This window comes from Macaca fascicularis, chromosome 4, assembly GCF_037993035.2.
Source record: "Macaca fascicularis isolate 582-1 chromosome 4, T2T-MFA8v1.1".
In the NCBI taxonomy this organism is placed as follows: Eukaryota; Metazoa; Chordata; class Mammalia; order Primates; family Cercopithecidae; genus Macaca; species Macaca fascicularis.
In genome coordinates this window covers 89,700,209-89,721,234 of record NC_088378.1, presented here as the reverse complement: position 1 = coordinate 89,721,234, position 21,026 = coordinate 89,700,209, and the positions used below count along the sequence as shown (strand labels likewise).

Genomic DNA, 21,026 nt, shown 5'->3' with positions numbered 1-21,026 from the left:
AATCTCCTTAAGCTGATAAGCAACTTCAGCAAAGTCTCAGGATACAAAATTAATGTGCAAAAATCACAAGCATTCTTATACACTAGTAACTGACAAACAGAGAGCCAAATCAGGAATGAACTTCCATTCACAATTACTTCAAAGAGAATAAAATACCTAGGAATCCAACCTACAAGGGATGTAAAGGACCTCTTCAAGGAGAACTACAAACCACTGCTCAGTGAAATAAAAGAGGACACAAACAAATGGAAGAACATACCATGCTCATGGATAGGAAGAATCAATATCGTGAAAATGGCCATACTGCCCAAGGTTATTTATAGATTCAATGCCATCCCCATCAAGCTACCAATGAGTTTCTTCACAGAATTGGAAAAAACTGCTTTAAAGTTCATATGGAACCAAAAAAGAGCCCGCATCTCCAAGACAATCCTAAGTCAAAAGAACAAAGCTGGAGGCATCACGCTACCTGACTTCAAACTATACTACAAGGCTACAGTAACCAAAACAGCATGGTACTGGTACCAAAACAGACATATAGACCAATGGAACAGAACAGAGTCCTCAGAAATAGTACCACACATCTACAGCCATCTGATCTTTGACAAACCTGAGAGAAACAAGAAATGGGGAAAGGATTCCCTATTTAATAAATGGTGCTGGGAAAACTGGCTAGCCATAAGTAGAAAGCTGAAACTGGATCCTTTCCTTACTCCTTATACGAAAATTAATTCAAGATGGATTAGAGACTTAAATGTTAGACCTAATACCATAAAAATCCTAGAGGAAAACCTAGGTAGTACCATTCAGGACATAGGCATGGGCAAAGACTTCATGTCTAAAACACCAAAAGCAACGGCAGCAAAAGCCAAAATTGACAAATGGGATCTCATTAAACTAAAGAGCTTCTGCACAGCAAAAGAAACTACCATCAGAGTGAACAGGCAACCTACAGAATGGGAGAAAATTTTTGCAATCTACTCATCTGACAAAGGGCTAATATCCAGAACCTACAAAGAACTCAAACAAATTTACAAGAAAAAAACAAACAACCCCATCAAAAAGTGGGCAAAGGATATGAACAGACATTTCTCAAAAGAAGACATGCATACAGCCAACAGACACATGAAAAAATGCTCATCATCACTGGCCATCAGAGAAATGCAAATCAAAACCACAATGAGATACCATCTCACACCAGTTAGAATGGCGATCATTAAAAAGTCAGGAAACAACAGGTGCTGGAGAGGATGTGGAGAAATAGGAACACTTTTACACTGTTGGTGGGATTGTAAACTAGTTCAACCATTATGGAAAACAGTATGGCGATTCCTCAAGGATCTAGAACTAGATGTACCATATGACCCAGCCATCCCATTACTGGGTATATACCCAAAGGATTATAAATTATGCTGCTATAAAGACACATGCACTCGTATGTTTATTGCAGCACTATTCACAATAGCAAAGACTTGGAATCAACCCAAATGTCCATCAGTGACAGATTGGATTAAGAAAATGTGGCACATATACACCATGGAATACTATGCAGCCATAAAAAAGGATGAGTTCGTGTCCTTTGTAGGGACATGGATGCAGCTGGAAACCATCATTCTTAGCAATCTATCACAAGAACAGAAAACCAAACACCGCATGTTCTCACTCATAGGTGGGAACTGAACAATGAGATCACTTGGACTCAGGAAGGGGAACATCACACACCGGGGCCTGTCATGGAGAGGGGGGAGCGGGGAGGGATTGCATTGGGAGTTATACCTGATGTAAATGACAAGTTGATGGGTGCAGCACAGCAACATGGCACAAGTATACATATGTAACAAACCTGCACGTTATGCACATGTACCCTACAACTTAACGTATAATAATAATAAATAAATTAAAAAAAAAAAAAAAAAGAGTAGCATTAACTTTTTGACAGTTTTCTAATACCTAGCCTGAAACACAAACATATTGTACAGCTGTACAAAAGTATTTTCTTTTACTATATTTTACTCTATAAGCTTTTTTTCTATTTTTATTTTTCTTTAATTTCTTTAGAGAAAGGGTCTCACTCCGTTGCCCAGGGTAGAGTGCAATGGCACAATCACTGCTCACTGAAGCCTCAACCTCCCAGGCTCAAGTAATCCTCTCACCTCAGCCTCATAAGTGGCTGGGACTATAGGGATGTGCCACCATGTCCGGTTAATTCTCTTTTTTTTTTTTTTTTTTTGCAGAGAAAGGATGTCACTCTGTTGCCCTGGCTGTTCTCAAACTCCTGGGCTCAAGGGATCCTCCCGCCTCAGCCTCACGCCTGGGAATATACCTACTTGGTAGGCTGAGGCAGGAGGATCCCGTGAGCCCAGGAGTTTGAGGCTGCAGTGAGCTGCAATCACGCCTCTGCACTCCAGCCTGGATAACAAAGTGAGACCCTGTCTCACAGAAGTTTAAAAAAACAAAAAACTAAGACACATACACACTAGTGTAAGCCTACACAGGGACAGGATCATCAACATCACTATCTTCCACCTCCACATCTTATGCCACTGAAGGTACTCAGGGGCAGCAGCATGCATGGCGCTGTCCTCTCTTAAGATAACAATGCTTTCTTCTGGAATTCCTCCTGAAAAACCTGTCTTGAGCTTTTTTATAGTCAACTCTTTTTTTTATAAGCAGAAGGAGTACACCTTAAAGTAATGCTAAAAAGTATACTAAATATATAAGCCAGTAATACAGTGGTTTATTACCAATTTTCTGTGACTGGAAATACAGGTTTGCACTAGCATCACCACAAATGTTGTCCTATGACATTAAGTTGGCTATATCACCAAGCGACAGGAATTTTTCAGCTCCATTACAATCTTATGGGGCCACTGTCATATATGCAATCCATCATTGACTAAAACATCATTATGAAGCACATGACTGTACTGTTTTTCTTATACATACATACCTATAAAATTTAATGTAAAATTAGGCACAGTAAGAGATTAACAAAATAGAATGATTACAATGACATACTATAACAAAAGTTATGTGAGTGCGGTCTTTCAAAATATCTTATTATACCGTACTTGCCTATTTTTAGACCTTGGTTGACCTTGGGTAACTGAAACCTTGGAAAGCAAAACTGCAGATAAAGGAGTACTACTGTATAGTGGGCTAAGAAGACATACTCATTTGTTTCTTCATTCAGTCAGTCATTTTTTATTCTCATGTTGATTATATCTGAAATTATAACTTGTACATATGTCATTATACAGTCTGCTAAGAACAACAGTGGGCAAATCAGACTTCTGTTTATACTTCTATTGTAAAAATATAACATTTTTTAGGAAGTCAATAAATGGTAATTTAAATGCTTTCAATCAGAATCTTCTAATATGTAACTATTACCCTTAGCAAACTAATGCAGGAACAGAAAACTAAATACTGCATGTTTTCACAAGTGGAAGCTGAACAAGGAAAACACATGGACACATGGTGGGGAACAACACACACTGGGGCCTGTGGTGGGGGTCCAGGAGGTGGCAGGGGGAAGGAGAGCATCAGGAAGAATAGCTAATGGATGCTGGGCTTAATACCTAGGTGATGGGTTGATCTGTGCTGCAAACCACCATGGCACACGTTTACTTATGTAACAAACCCACACAGCCTGCACATGTACCCCGGAACTTAAAAGTTGAAGAAAAAAAATTTAATACTTTTAACACAATCTTACATGTTCTTTATAAATTTCAAAGTGTTTTCACATCTATTTAACTTCATTGTATCTCCCCCAACCAGAAAAACTGACAGCTCTGTTTATGTAAACACATTTAAAAATGTGTTCTTCATGAAGCTCATACACTAGAGGACACACACAAACATGAATAGAAAGGAATGTGCAAAGTAAATTTTTGAAATAAATCAGGGAGCATACTTTTTAAAGGGATCCAGAGAGTGACTACATCTGAAAACAAGTTCCTTTCAAGGTGCAACAGTGACAAGAACGTGAAGACTAGAGAGATACTAATTCAAATTCTAATTTTACCACTCGTTCAGGCCCCCATATCCTCATCTATAAAATAGAAGAACCACCACCTCAGAGTTGCTGTGATGATGTGTATAAAGTGCCTGGCAAATTAAATAGGGATTGCATTTTAGTTCCTTTCACCTTTCATAATGTGGTTTATTAACTGTATATGTTCAGACATTTATACATAACATCTTCTTTAAATAGAGCTCACCTACTGTTATGGATTGTACTATATCCTAAAATTCATATGCTGAAACCATAAATCCCAATGTGACTATATTTGAAGATAGAACCTTTAGGAGATAATTTAGGTTAAATGAAGTCCAAAGAGTCAGACCGTAATTCAACAGGATTGGTGGCCTTTTAAGAAGAGGAAGAAAGAATGAGATTTCTTTTTACCTCTCCACATGTGTACAAGAGGTCATGTGAGCACACGGCGAGAAGCCAGCCACCTACAAGCCAAGAGAACAGGCCTCAGAATGGAACCTAATTTGCTGGCACCTTGATCTTGGAATTCCCAGCCTCCATAACGGTGAGAAGTACACGTCTGTGGTAAGCCACCCAGTGTCTAGTGTTTTGTTAAGGCAACTCGAGTAGACATGATACACCCACAAATTTTTTCTTATCTAAATAAAGAGAATATCACAATTTAAAGAAGAATAGGTAAGGATGACATAAAAAAGGCTGTAAAATATTTCATTTTTCCAGTTTACCTATGACATTTTAAATAATAATATTCAAAATGCCATGGATTTAAATGTGAATGGTTTGATCAATTTTCCACCTGTCCCTGAGAAATCAGTAACTGTTCATTAAGGCTTGGTATTAAACCACTGATTCGGGCCAGGCGTGGTGGCTCAAGCCTGTAATCCCAGCACTTTGGGAGGCTGAGACGGGCGGATCATGAGGTCAGGAGATCGAGACCATCCTGGCTAACCCGGTGAAACCCCGTCTCTACTAAAAAATACAAAAAACTAGCCGGGCGAGGTGGCGGGCACCTGTAGTCCCAGCAGCTCGGGAGGCTGAGGCAGGAGAATGGCATAAACTCCGGAGGCGGAGTTTGCAGTGAGCTGAGATCCCGCCACGGCACTCCAGCCTGGGCGACAGAGCGAGACTCCGTCTCAAAAAAAAAAAGAAAAAAAACCCACTGATTCACGGAAACTCATACATATCCTAGAACTTTCAAGTATTTAAAAGTATAACAGAACTGCTAAGAAAACCTTTTAAAAAATTTGTAACACCTAACAACCATTTTTTGAAATCTTGAGAAAAATGAATGGTATAATTAAATTTGTTAATTTTCTAAATTATATTCAGTGTTCTCACATTACCCAGCTTAGTGTCTAATACATGGATGAAGCTCAATAAATATTCTGAATAAACACTACAGCCAATAACCTAATGCAAAATGCTCAATCGTGACAAATTTGTTTCAAGGATAACTGTGAGACATGGTAAGGAACTGCAAAAATTCTGAAACACTGATTCTTTAAAAATAATCTTTTAAGTTAACTTTCAAGAAGTATAAGTAATTCTACATTTTTCTTTTGAAGAGATAACAGACAACATAAACTAAAAACCTACTTGCCTAAATTGTTTATATGAGCTTTGGGAATATATTGATAATTACAGACAATTCAGTGAAACTTAGAGGCAACCACACAATCACAAGTATCTGTAAGTATTCAGTTTTCACACCGAACAGGGCTACGGCCTGTCAGACACCCAGCAAGAATAAGGAGAAGTCCCTTGTTTATTATGAAAAACTTATACAGGATGTTTTATTTATAGATACACAGTTAACTATGTACAAAATAAAAAAAGGAAAACCAATCTACTAAAATATATTAACTCTACATAAGAAAATCAGATCTTACTCCTGTTTCTCCATACTAGGCATAATTATTTTCAAAGTTATACAATACGAAGTTTATCAGTCTTATCTGTTTGCCCTATCATTACGAATTTTCTCTTTTAAAAATGGCAATAACAAGTGACGTATGTTCTAATAAAATTTGGATCATAGCTAGCAAATGACAGGCTATGAGACTCAATCACTTTTAATCATTATTAAGTTTATGTTAGTCTTTATTAAAAACAAAAAATAATTAAAATTTCAGACAGCAATGTACATAATATATATAAGAATATACCCAAAAAAGTACACTTATACCACCCTAGCACAGCAGAAATTTCAATGGGTTATTCTATACCAAATCCAAGTGTTTACATCCAAGATGTCACAGAGGTAACTTCCTTTTGTACCTAAAGTAAAAATAAATCCATTTAACATAAGACAAGAAGACACAGGTTCATTTGTAAATTGCCTAACAGCTCTAGTTAGAATTAAAATTCTAACCTAAGACATATATATATTGTAAACCAAAATAAATTGGTTGGCATATGGAGCAAGTAATATCTATGTTCTAGATATGAGAAAAAAAGGCAATATTTAATGACAGACCTTATGAAGTCTCAAACATAGCTAAAGGTTTCCTGTTGTTGATTCCCATGAAAATTAAAGATATAAAGTCTGTAACTGCCACTCTGTTTTAACATGCACTTAATATCATAACTTGAAATTTTTTTTTTTTTTTGAGGTGGAGTCTCGCTCTGTCACCCAGGCTGGAGTCCAATGGCGCGATCTCGGCTCACTGCAACCTCCGCCTCCCGGGTTCAAGCAATTCTCCCGCGTCAGCCTACCGAGTAGCTGGGATTACAGGCACCTGCCACCATGCCCGGCTAATTTTTTGTATTTTTAGTAGAGACGGGGTTTCACTGTGTTAGCCAGGATGGTCTTGATCTTCCGACCTCGTGATCCCCCTGCCTCAGCCTCCCAAAGTGCTGGGATTACAAGCGTAAGACACGCGCCTGGCCAACTTTAAAGTTTATAATAAGTAAATAGCACAAATCTGGTTTCCTCTACTCTGCAAAAGTGACACTTCATTGCAACACCACAGCACTGAACAATAGTTGTTTCATCCAACCAAAAGGATTAGTCAAAAAATAAGACAGAAAATAATGACTTGAAACTTTGCTCAAAACTCAAAATCCTCAAGATTCAACATAATAATATGATCGTGCTCTAATTTTAGTTCATTTTGTACTTGGGTTTATATAAAAATTGCTTCAAAAATACTCCAGTTTCTGACTTATACAGCATACAATGGTGCAGATGACAACACTGAGCTTGGCCTATTCTAGTGCTAGGACTTAAACTCACTTCTCCTGGAAAGACTGTAGGGTCCCTATCTGCTTGTAATTAAAAAGGGATGAAGTCAAAGCAGAAGCTATTCAATAGCTGTCCCCCACATTTGTTTGGGCATGTTTAATAAAGAAAATATAAAAGGCAACTTGCTGAGGTTAATTTTTTAAAGAATCACAGAGAACAGAGACAAGGGTTTTCTTACATTTATGTCCCTAATTAAAATAAATGTCAGTATACCATTAAGAAAATAATGAATAAAATTACTGCTTTTCAGTTACCTTATTGAGCTCTGGAAACAGTTCCTGTATCACAATGTCCAATAAAACATAAGTCAGCTAAAGCACCAAAAAAAGAATAATAATAAATGTTAGGCACTAAACATAAAAACCATAAAAATGATAAACACAAAATTAAAGATTGTGGTTACTTCTAAGTGAGAAGGCAAGGAATGGGACTGATAATATAAAACAAGCACAAAAATAGCCTCGGTAGTATCAATATTGTTCTATTTCCAAAATAAGTAATAAGTACACATGTGTTTGCGTAAGGACACTCTATTATGCCTCATTAATTCATTTTTATGTTAAATATTTTAATTTTTAGAAAAACAAAAAGACAAAATTACAACGTATCAAGATCTCAACAGAATATGTAAAGCTTATATATAGTTTACATAAACCATAAACATAAAAATATTAACTGGTTATTCTATGTGACTTGAACAATGGAATTATCAATTTTTAATTTTTTACTGTATTTCATGAATTTTCTATTCCAAATTTTCTGCAATTACTATATATTAATTTTAAATCAAAATAATTCATCTTATTAAGAAAAAAACTGACATAAAAAGAGTAACACAAATAAAACTTCTTTTCTATCTGAATGTTTAAAATTATATTGCCTTGGTTTAGTATAGTGTCATTTATACAGCTAATAAGTTACCAGACACCTTACTATGTCATTCACCAAACCTAGCCAACACGAGTTTATCAGCTTTAATGTACTTTACCTGCTTGTTGAGTACTGGCTGCTGTAAGCCATCAAACAGAAGTCTGATGCTTTCATACTTGGTTTCTTCACCAATACACTTGACTAACAGATCTAAACAAAAAGGCCACATGTGAAATAATTTTATATTATAAAATGACTCACCATTAACTGGATCATAAAGCAAAATCACCACCCTGTTTCCCAGATATTAGGCAAAAACTGCAAATCAGTACTCCCCAAACCAGTGTGTCTATAAGAGGCTCCTGGACAAGAGGTTTTTAGGGTCAAGTTGACACATGCAGTATCATGTATCCCACTTTTGGAGATTCACAATGCACAATGCATAATGCAAGCTCTGAGAAATGCTGGAGTTAAAAAAAAAACTGCTAGTTGGAAAATAATACTTACTGTATTACCCCACTAAGGGCAAACAAAACAAATTAAACCCAAAAATGATGTTTGCACATCTGTACACACACGTATAGAAACGCATGGAAAAATGTAAACATTAACACCCAATGGAGGATAAGCCGACTTCTACACAGTGGGCAGAGGATAGCTTCTACTTTTTATTCTATATATTTTCATAGTGCTCTTAATATCAGAAAAAAGAAGTTTAATTTTTAAGGCAGACTTTTCTCAGTGAATATGAACACCTAATTTCTGGACTTTTGCATAAGTTACTATTAACTATCTTACAGACCAATCATTTTAGGAAATATAACAAATATTTATACACTTATTTAGGGTCCAACAAGTACAGATTTGTGTCTGGCTGTATAGATGTCATCCACCACTAATATCCATTCTGTTACCAAGTCAGTCCTTATTAAGATCTCCACTGAATGTTTTCCCCAAGCAGAAAAAAAAGGAGTTATTCTTATATAAACAAGGTACTCAAATATTTATCCTTTTCCCCTATCATAACTAAACGCCTAGTGTTAGTCATAAAATATTCTAATGCTAGGAGACAAGGCCAAATTTAATTTACAATAGGCATAGTATATCCTTGGTATTTTCAAGATATGTGGCCCAATACAAATCTTTGTTAATCCTCAAACTCACCAATACTACATGGAATTTCCCAATTAATATGCATGAAACTAATGAACACAGACACGTGATTCCTTCAGATACTTCAGGTGTCACTAAGCAAGAGATGAGGAGCAGAGAATCTTACAGAAAGGAATGCTAAGCTTACTTAAGAGCTAAGTTACTCTCCCAAACAGGAGTCTTAAAGTGAATGTGGTTTGAATTTGTGCCTCAGCAAAATAACAAATCACTATATTCTCTGGTTCTCCATGTTGTTTCTGAGTATCAAAGCTGAGACTGTTAAAAGTATGAACACTAAGGGTCACTATATCAGAAAACAGGTAAAAAAAAAATTATTTCATCATTTGCCTACAGAAAATTTACTAAAAACAGCTTACGTTCACTTTTATATTCAGAGCAGACATTTAAGTTAATTATTTTCACAAGGAACAGCAGAACTATTCTAAGGTTAGTTCTTCAATATTAAGAATTCTCTAAGGTTCTGTCCTAAGCCCTCTTCTCTTTTTAAAATAGACTTTTTTAAAAGTAGTTTTGTGTTCACAGTGAAACTGAGCAGAAGGAAGAGATTTCGCATATGTTCCCCGTCCCAAAACATGCTGTCTCCCACACTATCGACATCCCCAACAAGAGTGCACATTTGTTACAACTGATGAACACACATTGGTACATCATTATTACCCAGAGTCCATAATTTACATTGGAGTTCATTCCTGGTGTTGGACATTCTGTGGGTTTGGACAAATAGATAATGATATGTAATCACCATTATAGTTTCATTGCCCTAAAAAATCCTCTGTGCTCTGCCTATTCATCCCTCCCTCCCCTCCAATCCACTGTCTTCTTAGTTTTGCCTTTTCCAAAATATCAGATAGTTGAAATTATACAGTATGCAGTCTTTTCAGATTGGCTTCTTTCTCTTAGTAAGATGAATTTCAGGCTCCTCCATGACTTTTCATGATGTGACAGCTCATTTCTTTATAGCACTGAATAATATCCCATTGTCTAGAAGTATGAGTTTATTTATCCATTCACCTAAATAAAGAACACCTTGGCTGCTTCCAAATTCTGGCAATTTTGAAGTTGCTATAAACAATCATGTGCAGGTTTCTGGGTGGACATGTTTTCAACTGCTTTGGGTAAATATCAAGAAAGATAATTGCCAGATCTCATGGTAAGAGTGTGCTTAGTTTTGTAAGAAACTGCTCACCTGTCTTCCAAAGTGGCTGTACCATTTTCCATGTCCACCAGCAATGAATGAGAATTCCACATCTTCACCAGCAAATGGTGGTGTTGGTGTTCTGGATCTGGGCCATTCTAACAGGTGTGTGGTGGTATCTCATGGTTTTAAATGTGCATTTCCTTGATGACATATGATGTAGAGCATCTTTTCATATGCTTATGTGTAATCTTCTTTGGTGAGGTGTCAAGATATTTGGCCAATTTTAAAATCAGGTTGTGTTCTTATTGTTGAGTTTCAGGATTTCTTTGTACATTTTTGGTAACAGTCCTTTATCTGGTATGTCTTTTGCAAGTATTTTCTCCCAGTCTGTGGCTTCTCTTTTCATTCTCTTTATAGTGTTTTTCACAAAGCAAAATTTTTAATTTTAATGAAGTAAAGATTATCAATTATTTCTTCCACGGTTCATGTCTTTGGTGTTGCAACTAAGAAGTCATTGCCAAACAGAAGGTCATCTACATTTTCTCCCTTGTTATCCTCTAAGTTTTACAGTTTTGCTTTTTACAGTTAGGTCTAAAATTGATTTGTTTGTTTTTGAGACGGAGTTACGCTGTCACCCAGGCTGGAGTGCAATGGTGCTATCTCAGCTCACTACAACCCCTGCCTCCCAAGTTCAAGCAATTCTCCTGCCTGAGCTTCCTGAGTGGCTGGGATTACAGGTGCCCGCCACCATGCCTGGCTAATTTTTGTAGTTTTAGTAGAGATGGGGTTTCACCATCCTGGCCAGACTGGTCTCGAACTCCTGACCTCTGGTGATCCACACGCCTCAGACTCCCAAAGTGCTGGGATTACAGGCGTGAGCCACCGTGCCCGGCCTATAATTGATTTTGAGTTTAGTTTTTGTGAAGGGTGTAAGGTCTGTGTTTAGATTTTTTTTTTTCTTGCATGTGGATGTCCAGTTGTTCCAGCACCATTTGTTGAAAAGACTAACTTTTCTTCATTACTTTTCTTCATTGTATTGCCTTTGCAACTTTGTCAAAGATCATTTAACATTATTTATGTGGGTCTATATCTGGGCTCTCTATTCAGTTCCATCCATCCATTTGTCTATTCTTTTGCTAATATCACACTTTCTTGATCACTGTAGCTTTATAGTATGTCTTGAAGAAAAGTAGTGTCAATCCTGTGACTTTGTTGTTCTCAATCAAAATTGAGTTGGCTATTCTGGGTCTTTTTGCCTCTCCATATAAACTTTAAAATGTTTGTTAATACCCACAAAACAACTTCCTGGGATTTGGATTGGGACTGCATTGAATCTATACATGAAGTTCAAAGAACCGACATCTTGAAAAAAAGAGTCTTCCTATCCACAAACATAAAGTATCTCTCCATTTAGTTCTTTGATTTAATTAAAGTTTTACAATTTTTCTCATATAAATCTTGTGCATGTTTTGTTAGATTATTACCCAAGTATTTCACTTTTCGGGGTGCTAATGCAAATGGTATTTTTTTTAATTTCAAATACCATTTGCTCATTGATGATATACAGGAAAAGTAATTGAATTTTGTGTATTATTACTTATTATTTGCAGAAGTGTTTTGGTCAATTTTTGGATATTCTACATAGACAATCATGTCATCTGTGAACAAAGATAGTTTTATTTCTTTCTTCCCAATCAGTATGCTCTTTATTTCCTTTTCTTGTCTTACTGCACTAACTAGGACTTCCAGTACAATGTTGAAAAGCAGTAGTGAGAGCATGCCTTGCTCCTCATCTTAGTGAGATAGCTTTTAAGTTTTTCATCAAGTGTGATGTTAGCTATAGGTGTTTTTGTAGATATTCTTTATCAAGTTGAGGATGTTCCCCTCTATTCCTAGTTTGCTGATATCATAAGTGGGTGTTAGATTTTGTCAAATGCTTTTTCTGCATCTACTGTTATGATCATGATTTTTCTTCTTTAGCCTGCTGATGTGATGGACTACCTTAATTGACTTTTGAATGAATGCTAAACCAGCCTTGAATACCTGGGATAAATCCTACTTGGTATATAATTCTAACATCACTGCCATATCTGACTCTGGTTTTGATACTTGCTCTTTCTCGTCAAACTGTATTTTCTTGCCTTTAATATGTCTTGTAACTTTTTTATGATAGCTGGACATGATGCACAAGTTAAGCAGAACTGCTGCAAACAGGCCTTTAGTAATGTGGTGATAAAATATAGAGGGAGAGGAAGGGTTCTATAGTCCTAAGAAGGGGTCTCAATCTTTTAGTGAACCTGTACCACTGAACTGTGAACTTCACACATGCTTCTCAGGCCCCCCGGGTCCCCCTTGCATAGGACAAGATGGCTAGAGTGGACTGGAGTTGGGTATTTCCCTTCTTCCATGTGGAAGGCCAGGGCTAGAGTTGGTTATTTCCCTTCCCTCAGGTCAGTCAGGCTCTGGTTAAATAGCTTCTCCTGAGGGTAGGGCCTTGTCAAGAACAGAGTGCCCTGACTAATGTATTTCAAAATGGTTCCCTTCTAGCCCCCCTGCCAGAAGCACCTGGGGATTTTTCTCCAATATTCACTGTGGGATCTTGGTCAAGGCCCTGGAGGTAAAACTCACAAAAAAAGTGTGGATGGGCTGGGCACGGTGGCTCACGCCTGTAATCCCAGCACTTTGGAAGGCCGAGGCAGGTGGATCACCTGAGGTTAGAGTTCAAGACCAGCCTGATCAACAAGGTGAAACTCCATCTCTACTAAAAATACAAAAATTAGCTAGGCGTGGTGGCGTGGGACTCTAGTCCCAGCTACTCAGGAGGCTGAGACAGGAGAATTGCTTGAACCCAGGAGGCGGAGGTTGCAGAGAGCCAAGATCATGCCACTTCACTCTAGCCTTGGCAACAGAGCGGGACTCCGTATCACAAAAAAAAAAAAAAAAAAAAAAATGTGGATGGGTAATCCCATGACGTGATCCCCTGGAGTTTTTAATCTCTTAAAAAGAGATTTAAAAGGCTGTAGCAATTTGTCAGTTATACTTCAAATTTCCCTAGCTCAGCACTGGCTTCTCCAGGGGTTTTGAGTTCACGGGTTTCTCTGCTCCAGCTAGCTATGATTCTCTCCAATCTGGGGGGCAGTGGTTTGCCATATGACCTCACTCTCTGGTGAATCTAAACGCTGTTTAGTTTTTTTAGTGCATTCAGCTTTTTGCTTGTTACTAGGATGGAGTGATGACGGCCAGGTTCTTATGTGCCAGACCAGAAACTGGAAATCACCCTTTTCTCTTCTTACTCCATACTTTCTCCCTGTGCTTTATTATCTAATCACACATGGCTCCCATATCTCTACTAATCTATCCTATACCACCTTTTCTCCAACTTTTGAACCTCGAATCTAAGTGCTTAACAGACACTTCCTCCTGAGTAATTTATAGGCACCTCTCATTCAAAATGTTCTAAACTAAGAATCATCTGCTTTGACCCCCTGACATTTCTTCCTTGTTATTTCCCATCACAGTAAGAGGTTACTACCATTCATTTCCTTAGTGTCCCAAACCTACCAACTTTACAGAAGAGGTGGCCATCCTCCTCCTTTGTGATATCTCTGTAACTTGAAAATGCCTCTATTATCACATGTATGTTTTGTCTATATGCCTGTCTTCCTCTAGACTGAGCTACTCAAGTACATTTTTTATATCCCTTGCATTTTGCATAATGCCTGGAATATGGTAGGTGCTCAATAAATTCACAGTACATGAATTCTGATCTTTTAGTCATACACACTAGTGAGCTATTCTTATGGTGTAGTAGACACAGGCTTTCAATGGTCCCACAACATGTCACTTTGACCAGTCTGACTATAAGTTATTTTTGAATGAATCTGGCTATTATGTGAGTAGCAACAGCCTTGCCTTAAAGTCCTAACATCTCAGTCTCAGTGATAACATCTGAAAGAATTATTTAACTAGTGTGTTAATTTTAACTGATCTTTGCAACTATTTGTAAAATGAAAACTCACAGTAAAAATTAACTTCAATAATTACTATACATTGTGACCTCAAAAGATGGCTTATCTATATGAAATTAAGTTACTTCTTAAATATTACACCTGGAATGTAATTCATCATTTCTTCAAAAGTCTGTTTTGCTCCTTTTTGCTTATCTTGGAGAGAACGAGGTTCAGTGTTTTCACAGAATATAGCATCTAAAAAAGAGTAAAAAGAAGTATTTCTGGAATTTTCATCTACTTATACAAAAAGGATTTCCTCATAGTAGAAGTACTAATAAACCAAAGCAAAACAAGATTTCTTCCCCTTTTAGATTCAATTAAAATTACAGAGTACACAAAATATGAAACAAACACATGAGAAAATACAAACCTCTGAGAAGTGTTATGAGTGAGACCAAACGGTGCTCCTGAAATAGCTGTTCTAGTTTACACTGAAGATAGTAGTCAGTATACATTTCCAGGGTGTTTTTAAAGAGGATTCGAGTTCCCATTAAGAGATGATGAAGCCAGTCAGGAACCTGGAAAACTACCCGTCCTGAGAAAGGATCAAATGGGATACCTCATTGTTCCAGATAAATTGGTATTTTTGAAAATTTGCCAATGTAGAAAACACAGATGACCACGGTCTATCTTTTATTTGTAAACACTAGCAACTTTAATATGATCAAGGACAATTGTATTGAATTATTATGAAAGGTATCTTCAATTAAAAAAACAGTTATGACGGGGCAATACTCAAGAACATTATTTGCATCACAGAAGTAAGATGAATGAAAAACAAGTCTTAAACCACTTAGATCTTACCTACATACATCAGGTAATCATAGACTCCTTCTACAGTCATCACCTCCATAAAATAATTCTGATTTTGCTTTCTCTCTGTATTTTCAGCACGGTTTGCATTATTTTTAAACAGATCATTGAAAAGCTAAAATAAAAGTTGGAATAATAAAAAGATATGTAGTTTATTACATCTGCTGACAATAATCAATAAGGATGAAGTGACACACAGCAAAGGCATTTAAACCTTTTCCAATCAAAACAGAATATTAGATAGGTTAATATATGTTTCTAAAATTCCCCATTTATGCCCCAAATTGCAATAAAAAATACATGTTCCCCAAAAATATTACATAAAAACTAAAATATTCATTTTAGTTACAGTCCATAATTCATCATCCATAAAAGACCCCTCCTTTGTTTTTATATACCACAAAAGTTAACATAAAAAGATGTACAAATATATTATTGATAGCTAACTTTAAAACTAATGATTTAGGCCAGGCACAGTGGCTCACATCTATAATCTCAGCACTTTGGAAGGCCGAGGCAGGCAGATCACCTGAGGTCGTGAGTTTGAGATCGGCCTGGCCAACATAGTGAAACCTCATCTCTACTAAAAATACAAAAAAATTAGCCAGGTGTAGTGGTGCGTGTCTGTAGTCCCAGCTACTTGGGAGGCTGAGGCAGGAGAATAGCTTGAACCTGGGAAGCAGAGGTTACAGTGAGCCAAAATCATGCCACTGCACTCCAGCCTGGGTGATAGAGCAAGACTGTCAAAAAAACAAAAACAAAAACAAAAACAAAACAAAAAAAACCACTAACATGATTTAAAGATTATAAATCACTATGAGTAGAGGTAAAAATCCAGCTTCAGATGAAATTTATCTGGACAATATTCAAAGCCCAGAAAGGTCTAATCAATGTGTGGCAGCGGGGGAACCAAGATATTAAGAATTAATGGTTGCAGTGAGCCAGAAATTGCACCACTGCACTCCAGCCTGGGTGACAGAGTGAGGCTCTGTGAAAAAAAAAAAAAAAGTGGGGAGGGGAGCAGAAGGGAGGGGAGAGGAGAGGTAAGGAGACTGTGGAGGAAAGTGTATTCACTGAATACACTTAAGATGAATTTTTTTAAAAGCCTCCTAGAAAAGTATCCTGAGAACAAAGACCATATATTCTATTGGCTCTTATGTCAGATATTATTAACGCTGAGGCGTAAACTTAAAACATTTTTCCACAACCCAAAAAATAGGAAAAGGGCTCTCTCTTCTGATAAATTATTCCCTCTACTCTTTTTTCAGTTTAATTTTTTTCATTGAAAAACAGTGATATTATACAGTAAGTCTGGAAAAGAGAGGAGAAAAACAACTCAATTTTGTTTTCCCTCTGTATTTTCAGCACGGTTTGCATTATTTTTAAACAGAAATCTAAAATAAAAGTTGGAATAATAAAAAGATATATAGTTTATTACATCTGTTGACAATAATCACTAAGGTTAAATAAAGTGACACAGAGCAAAGAGGCATTTAAACCTTTAAATTAAAACTCAACCACCTAATAGCATTACTATTAAACTTTTATATATTAACTTGTACTCTCTATGTACATAGCCACAAATCAATGAGGTTCAAAAAATAGCAAATCCTACTTTTTCATTTAGCATCGTATCAAATGTCTTTATGTTGCTTTATAGTTTTCATAAGCACAATTTCATCTGTTGCAAAACATTCCTTGAATGGATTTTCCTTAAAATAATCATTCCTACAATGTTAGAATTTCATGTTGTTTCCAATTTTTCACTTACGTAAATGATATTTTAATAAACACCTTTACATGTTATAAGCTCTTCTCTTATTTTTCTCCCTGACAAATTCCTAGCATTCAGGTCAGGAGGTCAAAGAACATAAACACCTGATTTATTCTGTTACATAGTATCGATTTATTTCCCAAAAGATTGGGCCCATTTATTAGTCACCAGGAAAGCAAATATCCAGTTTGACCAAACTCATCAATCATTTTGCAAACATATTCCCTATGTACTAAAATTCACACTCCAATATAATTCTTCTTTCCCTATGTTCAGCCTGGTTAATCCTCTGAAATCATACCCATTAGGTCTTTCGTATTTCATCTTTCACAAAAGTATGCATATATAGTGAAGGCCACCTAAAAAAGAATTTCATAAGAATCTCTCACATCTTTTCAAGCAGTTTTGAGTATCAATCTCAATAATCCTGAGGGAGAAGACAAATATTACTAAGACTGATGAACTACACTATGTCTGTTTCTTAGGAGACAGAGCTATTACTGAGGAGGGCTGAAGACTTTCTCTAAGAGACACTTAAGATGCCTGAGCAGAGGAGAGGAAAGAATTAGGGCTCATATCTCAATTTCTCCTCTTTAACATTTTAACATTTTTATTTTATAATGACATTTAATTGAATTTTCATGCCAATAAAGATAAACGTAACGATCAAGGAAAGCAAAATGGGCATTAATATTGACAAACCACAAACAAAATCAACGTAAGCCAAGTTTTCAGCCACTATATTCCTCAGAGCACTAGATAGGTTATCTTCTCCTGCTCTTCCCGATCTGCGTGTGCATTTACTATTCAAGAATCTTAAGTACCAACCAGGGTTTTATAATGCAATGAATCTGTTTTGCTGGAAAACATCTGCAGCTAATAGTAAACCATTATTTAAAATCATAGTAGACCTGGGGGGAATATCAAACAAATTCTAAAAATACGAAACACAGTAACAATTTTTTTTAGGTTTAGATATGTTTATGCAGAAGATCAGACAACATTGAAGAGGCAGAGATGGAAGACAGATCAGAAAAAGTTAACATAGACCACCAAAAAGTAGTGAAAATGAAGACAGAAAATATGGAGGAAGGCTTAAGAGATATGGAAAACAGAATGATAACTAAATGAAAACAGAACAACTAAAACAGAAGGAGATAAGAGAGGGAATAGAGAGAAGGCAATATCTAAAGAACAATAGCTGAGAATTTTTCAAAACTGGTAAACTGAAGTAGACTGTTAAAGTAACAGCCCCCAGTGATCAAGCTTCTCTATAGCCAAACTCTGATACAGTCCCCTCCCACATCAACTCTGGGCTTGGCTACATGAGTTGCTTTGGGACAAATGTTGAGCAAAATGTTCAACGGAGTCCTGGAAAGTTGTGTGTTGGCGTGAGCCCTCTTAGAATGCTGGTACCATGAGAGCCCAGAATTGCTTGCTGAAGACACATTGCCCAGCCAACAGGAAACATACACAGTCAGACATGTGAATGAGGCCACCTTTGGCCATCCAATTCAAGAAGCTCTAAGACTGCAGCCCAAGTGAGACCAGAAGTACAATGCAGCTAAGCTAAGTCCAAACTGCTGACCCACAGAATCATGAGCAAATAAGAGAGTCGTTTTAAACCATTCACTTTTGGAGTGGTTTGTTTAAAACAATGTTTAAGTGATTTGTACCTAAAAGTAGTGTGTTGCCATAACATAAACCTAAAATACATGGTATTAGCTTTGGAAGCTAGGAGTAGGTGGAGGCTGGATAAATGGCAGGAGTCTGTAGTAAAACTTGGAAAAAATGACAAGCTGTTAGTCGAATCAGAAAGCAATGAGGTCGCTGTTCTTGGAAATGGAAACTTACATCACATGGAATGTATTCTTTGACCACAATGTAATTAAACTAGGATCAATAACAACAATAAAGGAACAATCTGAAAATTCAAGAATGTTTGTAAACTAAAAAAAAAAAAAAAATTATAAATAACCCAGAGGTCAAAGAAGGGATCATAATAAAACATTCTGAACTGAATAACAAAAATACCACACATTAAAATTTACAAGTCAGTGTTCAAACAGATTTAAAGAAAAATGTACACATTTTAGTGCTTACATTAGAAAAGAAAGGCTAAGTTAAGCATTAGTTTCACCACAAGAAGTTAAAACTGTAATACAAACAAAAGCCCAAAGAAATACAAAGAATGTTTCAAAATAACAGAAATAAAGGTAATTTTAAAAGTCTGACAGAAAAGCTCAATAAAGCCAAAAGATAAAATGTCGAGAACAAAGAGACATAGCTACAGATGTCAGAAACAATGACAAGACAAAATTATTGACAACTTCACACCAATAACCTTACAAACTTAAAGTACAAAATTTGTCAAAAACTATAACCTATTGAAACTGACTCATGAAATAATAAACCTGAAGAATTTTATAATTGTTAAAGAAATTAAATTGGTTATAAAAAATTTTCCTACAAACAAAACTGCAGGCCTAGATGACTTTACCAACTCTTATCAAATATTTATAAAAAGTCTACCAAAAATAAAAAACGCTAATAAAACTTTGATACCAAAACCTAACAAGGAGAGAATGAGAAAGAAAAATTATAGGCTATTTCTACCCATAAACATGAATGTAAATTTCCTGAATTTTTTTTTTTTTTTTTTTTTTTTTTTGAGACAGTCTTGCTCTGTCGCCCAGACTGGAGTGCAGTGGTGCGATCTCGGCCCACTGTAACCTCCACCTCCTGGGTTCAAGCGACTCTCCTGCCTCAGCCTCCCGAGTAGCTAGGATTACAGGCACCCACCACCACATCTGGCTAATTTTTGTATTTTCAGTAGAGGCAGGGTTTCACCATGGTGGCCAGGCTGGTCTCGAACTCCTGACCTCAAGTGATCCATCCACCTCAGTTCCCAAAGTGCTAGGATTACAGGTGTGAGCCACAGCACCCGGTAGCTTCCTTAATCTTATAAAGGTTATCTATTAATACAAAAAGAGCTACACTATACTATTCAATGGTGAAATAATTAAACAATTTCCTTTGTATAGAGCAGTCCTAGTCAGGAATCAAACAAAACTGCAATCATTTGTGACAATTGTGTAAATATAAAAGAATTACCAGATATTACTAAAACTAATGTTAAGTCTAGCAAGATTACGAAATAAAAATATTTCCATCTATATATACAAGAAAGTTATAAAAATGAAAATATTAATAATATTAAAGATACTATTCAAAGTATCAACAAAAATAAGGATGGAGGTCCTCTGAGCTCCCATAGCTCCCCATGCTGGCACTACACCTTGGCATGAAACAGCTTCTTGAGGACAAGGAATGTATCTTTATATTCCCAGTGCCTAGCACTCAATAGTAGGCATGTAATAAAATGTTTATTTAATGAATGGATAAAATACTTTATAAGCCATGAAAATTAGGTAATGCCATCCAATAAACATAAACACAGTATAGCAATTAATTTATTATTATTGAAAGTTGGTGACATATAACCTAAGAAAACCACTTTTAAAAATCCCCAAACACAGAAGTAGCATAAGTTTGCAAATACAGTATCCAAAGAAACATTTACCATATTAAAGCAAAGAACCAAGTAAGTATACACAATACCCTCTGTTTACTGTGCAACTGATTTCCACATAAAGGAAATGTATAGCTCAATCTATTTCATTAACAAAGTATTCATTCTCCTGATAATGAAAAAGTCATCTCTAGTAGGGCAATTTAAAACTTAATGGTTCTTTAATGCAATGTGCAGTACCTTCTTGTTGTTTTCTGAAGTAGGGCTGAGAATGGTCAGTTCTGGTCTACTTGGTTTAGGCTTTGGAGATTCACATGAATTAATAAAATTCATGATAAAAGGTTCCAAATGCTGACCTTTCTGTGGTGACAGATTATTGTAAGAAAATAAAAAATAATTTTTAGTATATAATCCATCAAAATTTATCAATATTTAAATATGTTTATGATTATGTTATAGAACACACATA

At 36.2% G+C, this 21,026-nt stretch overlaps 1 protein-coding gene across 24 annotated transcripts in view; it reads right to left on the bottom strand.

The window, feature by feature from the left end:
• Positions 1 to 3,176: 3,176 nt before the first annotated feature.
• SNX14 (sorting nexin 14) overlaps positions 3,177 to 21,026 on the bottom strand; it is a 96,665-nt gene continuing 78,815 nt past the window's right edge. For 23 of the 24 annotated variants that reach the window (XM_005552420.5, XM_074037542.1, XM_005552422.5 and 20 more), the window contains 7 exons: positions 20,798 to 20,917; positions 15,243 to 15,366; positions 14,809 to 14,973; positions 14,538 to 14,633; positions 8,236 to 8,327; positions 7,502 to 7,558; positions 3,177 to 6,280 (listed from right to left, as the gene is read on the bottom strand). In XM_005552420.5, coding sequence (XP_005552477.2) covers positions 6,242 to 6,280; positions 7,502 to 7,558; positions 8,236 to 8,327; positions 14,538 to 14,633; positions 14,809 to 14,973; positions 15,243 to 15,366; positions 20,798 to 20,917 — 693 coding nt within the window. In that variant the 3' untranslated portion in view covers positions 3,177 to 6,241. The remainder of the gene's footprint in view (positions 6,281 to 7,501; positions 7,559 to 8,235; positions 8,328 to 14,537; positions 14,634 to 14,808; positions 14,974 to 15,242; positions 15,367 to 20,797; positions 20,918 to 21,026) is intronic. The other variant, XR_012433631.1, reaches the window with a different exon arrangement.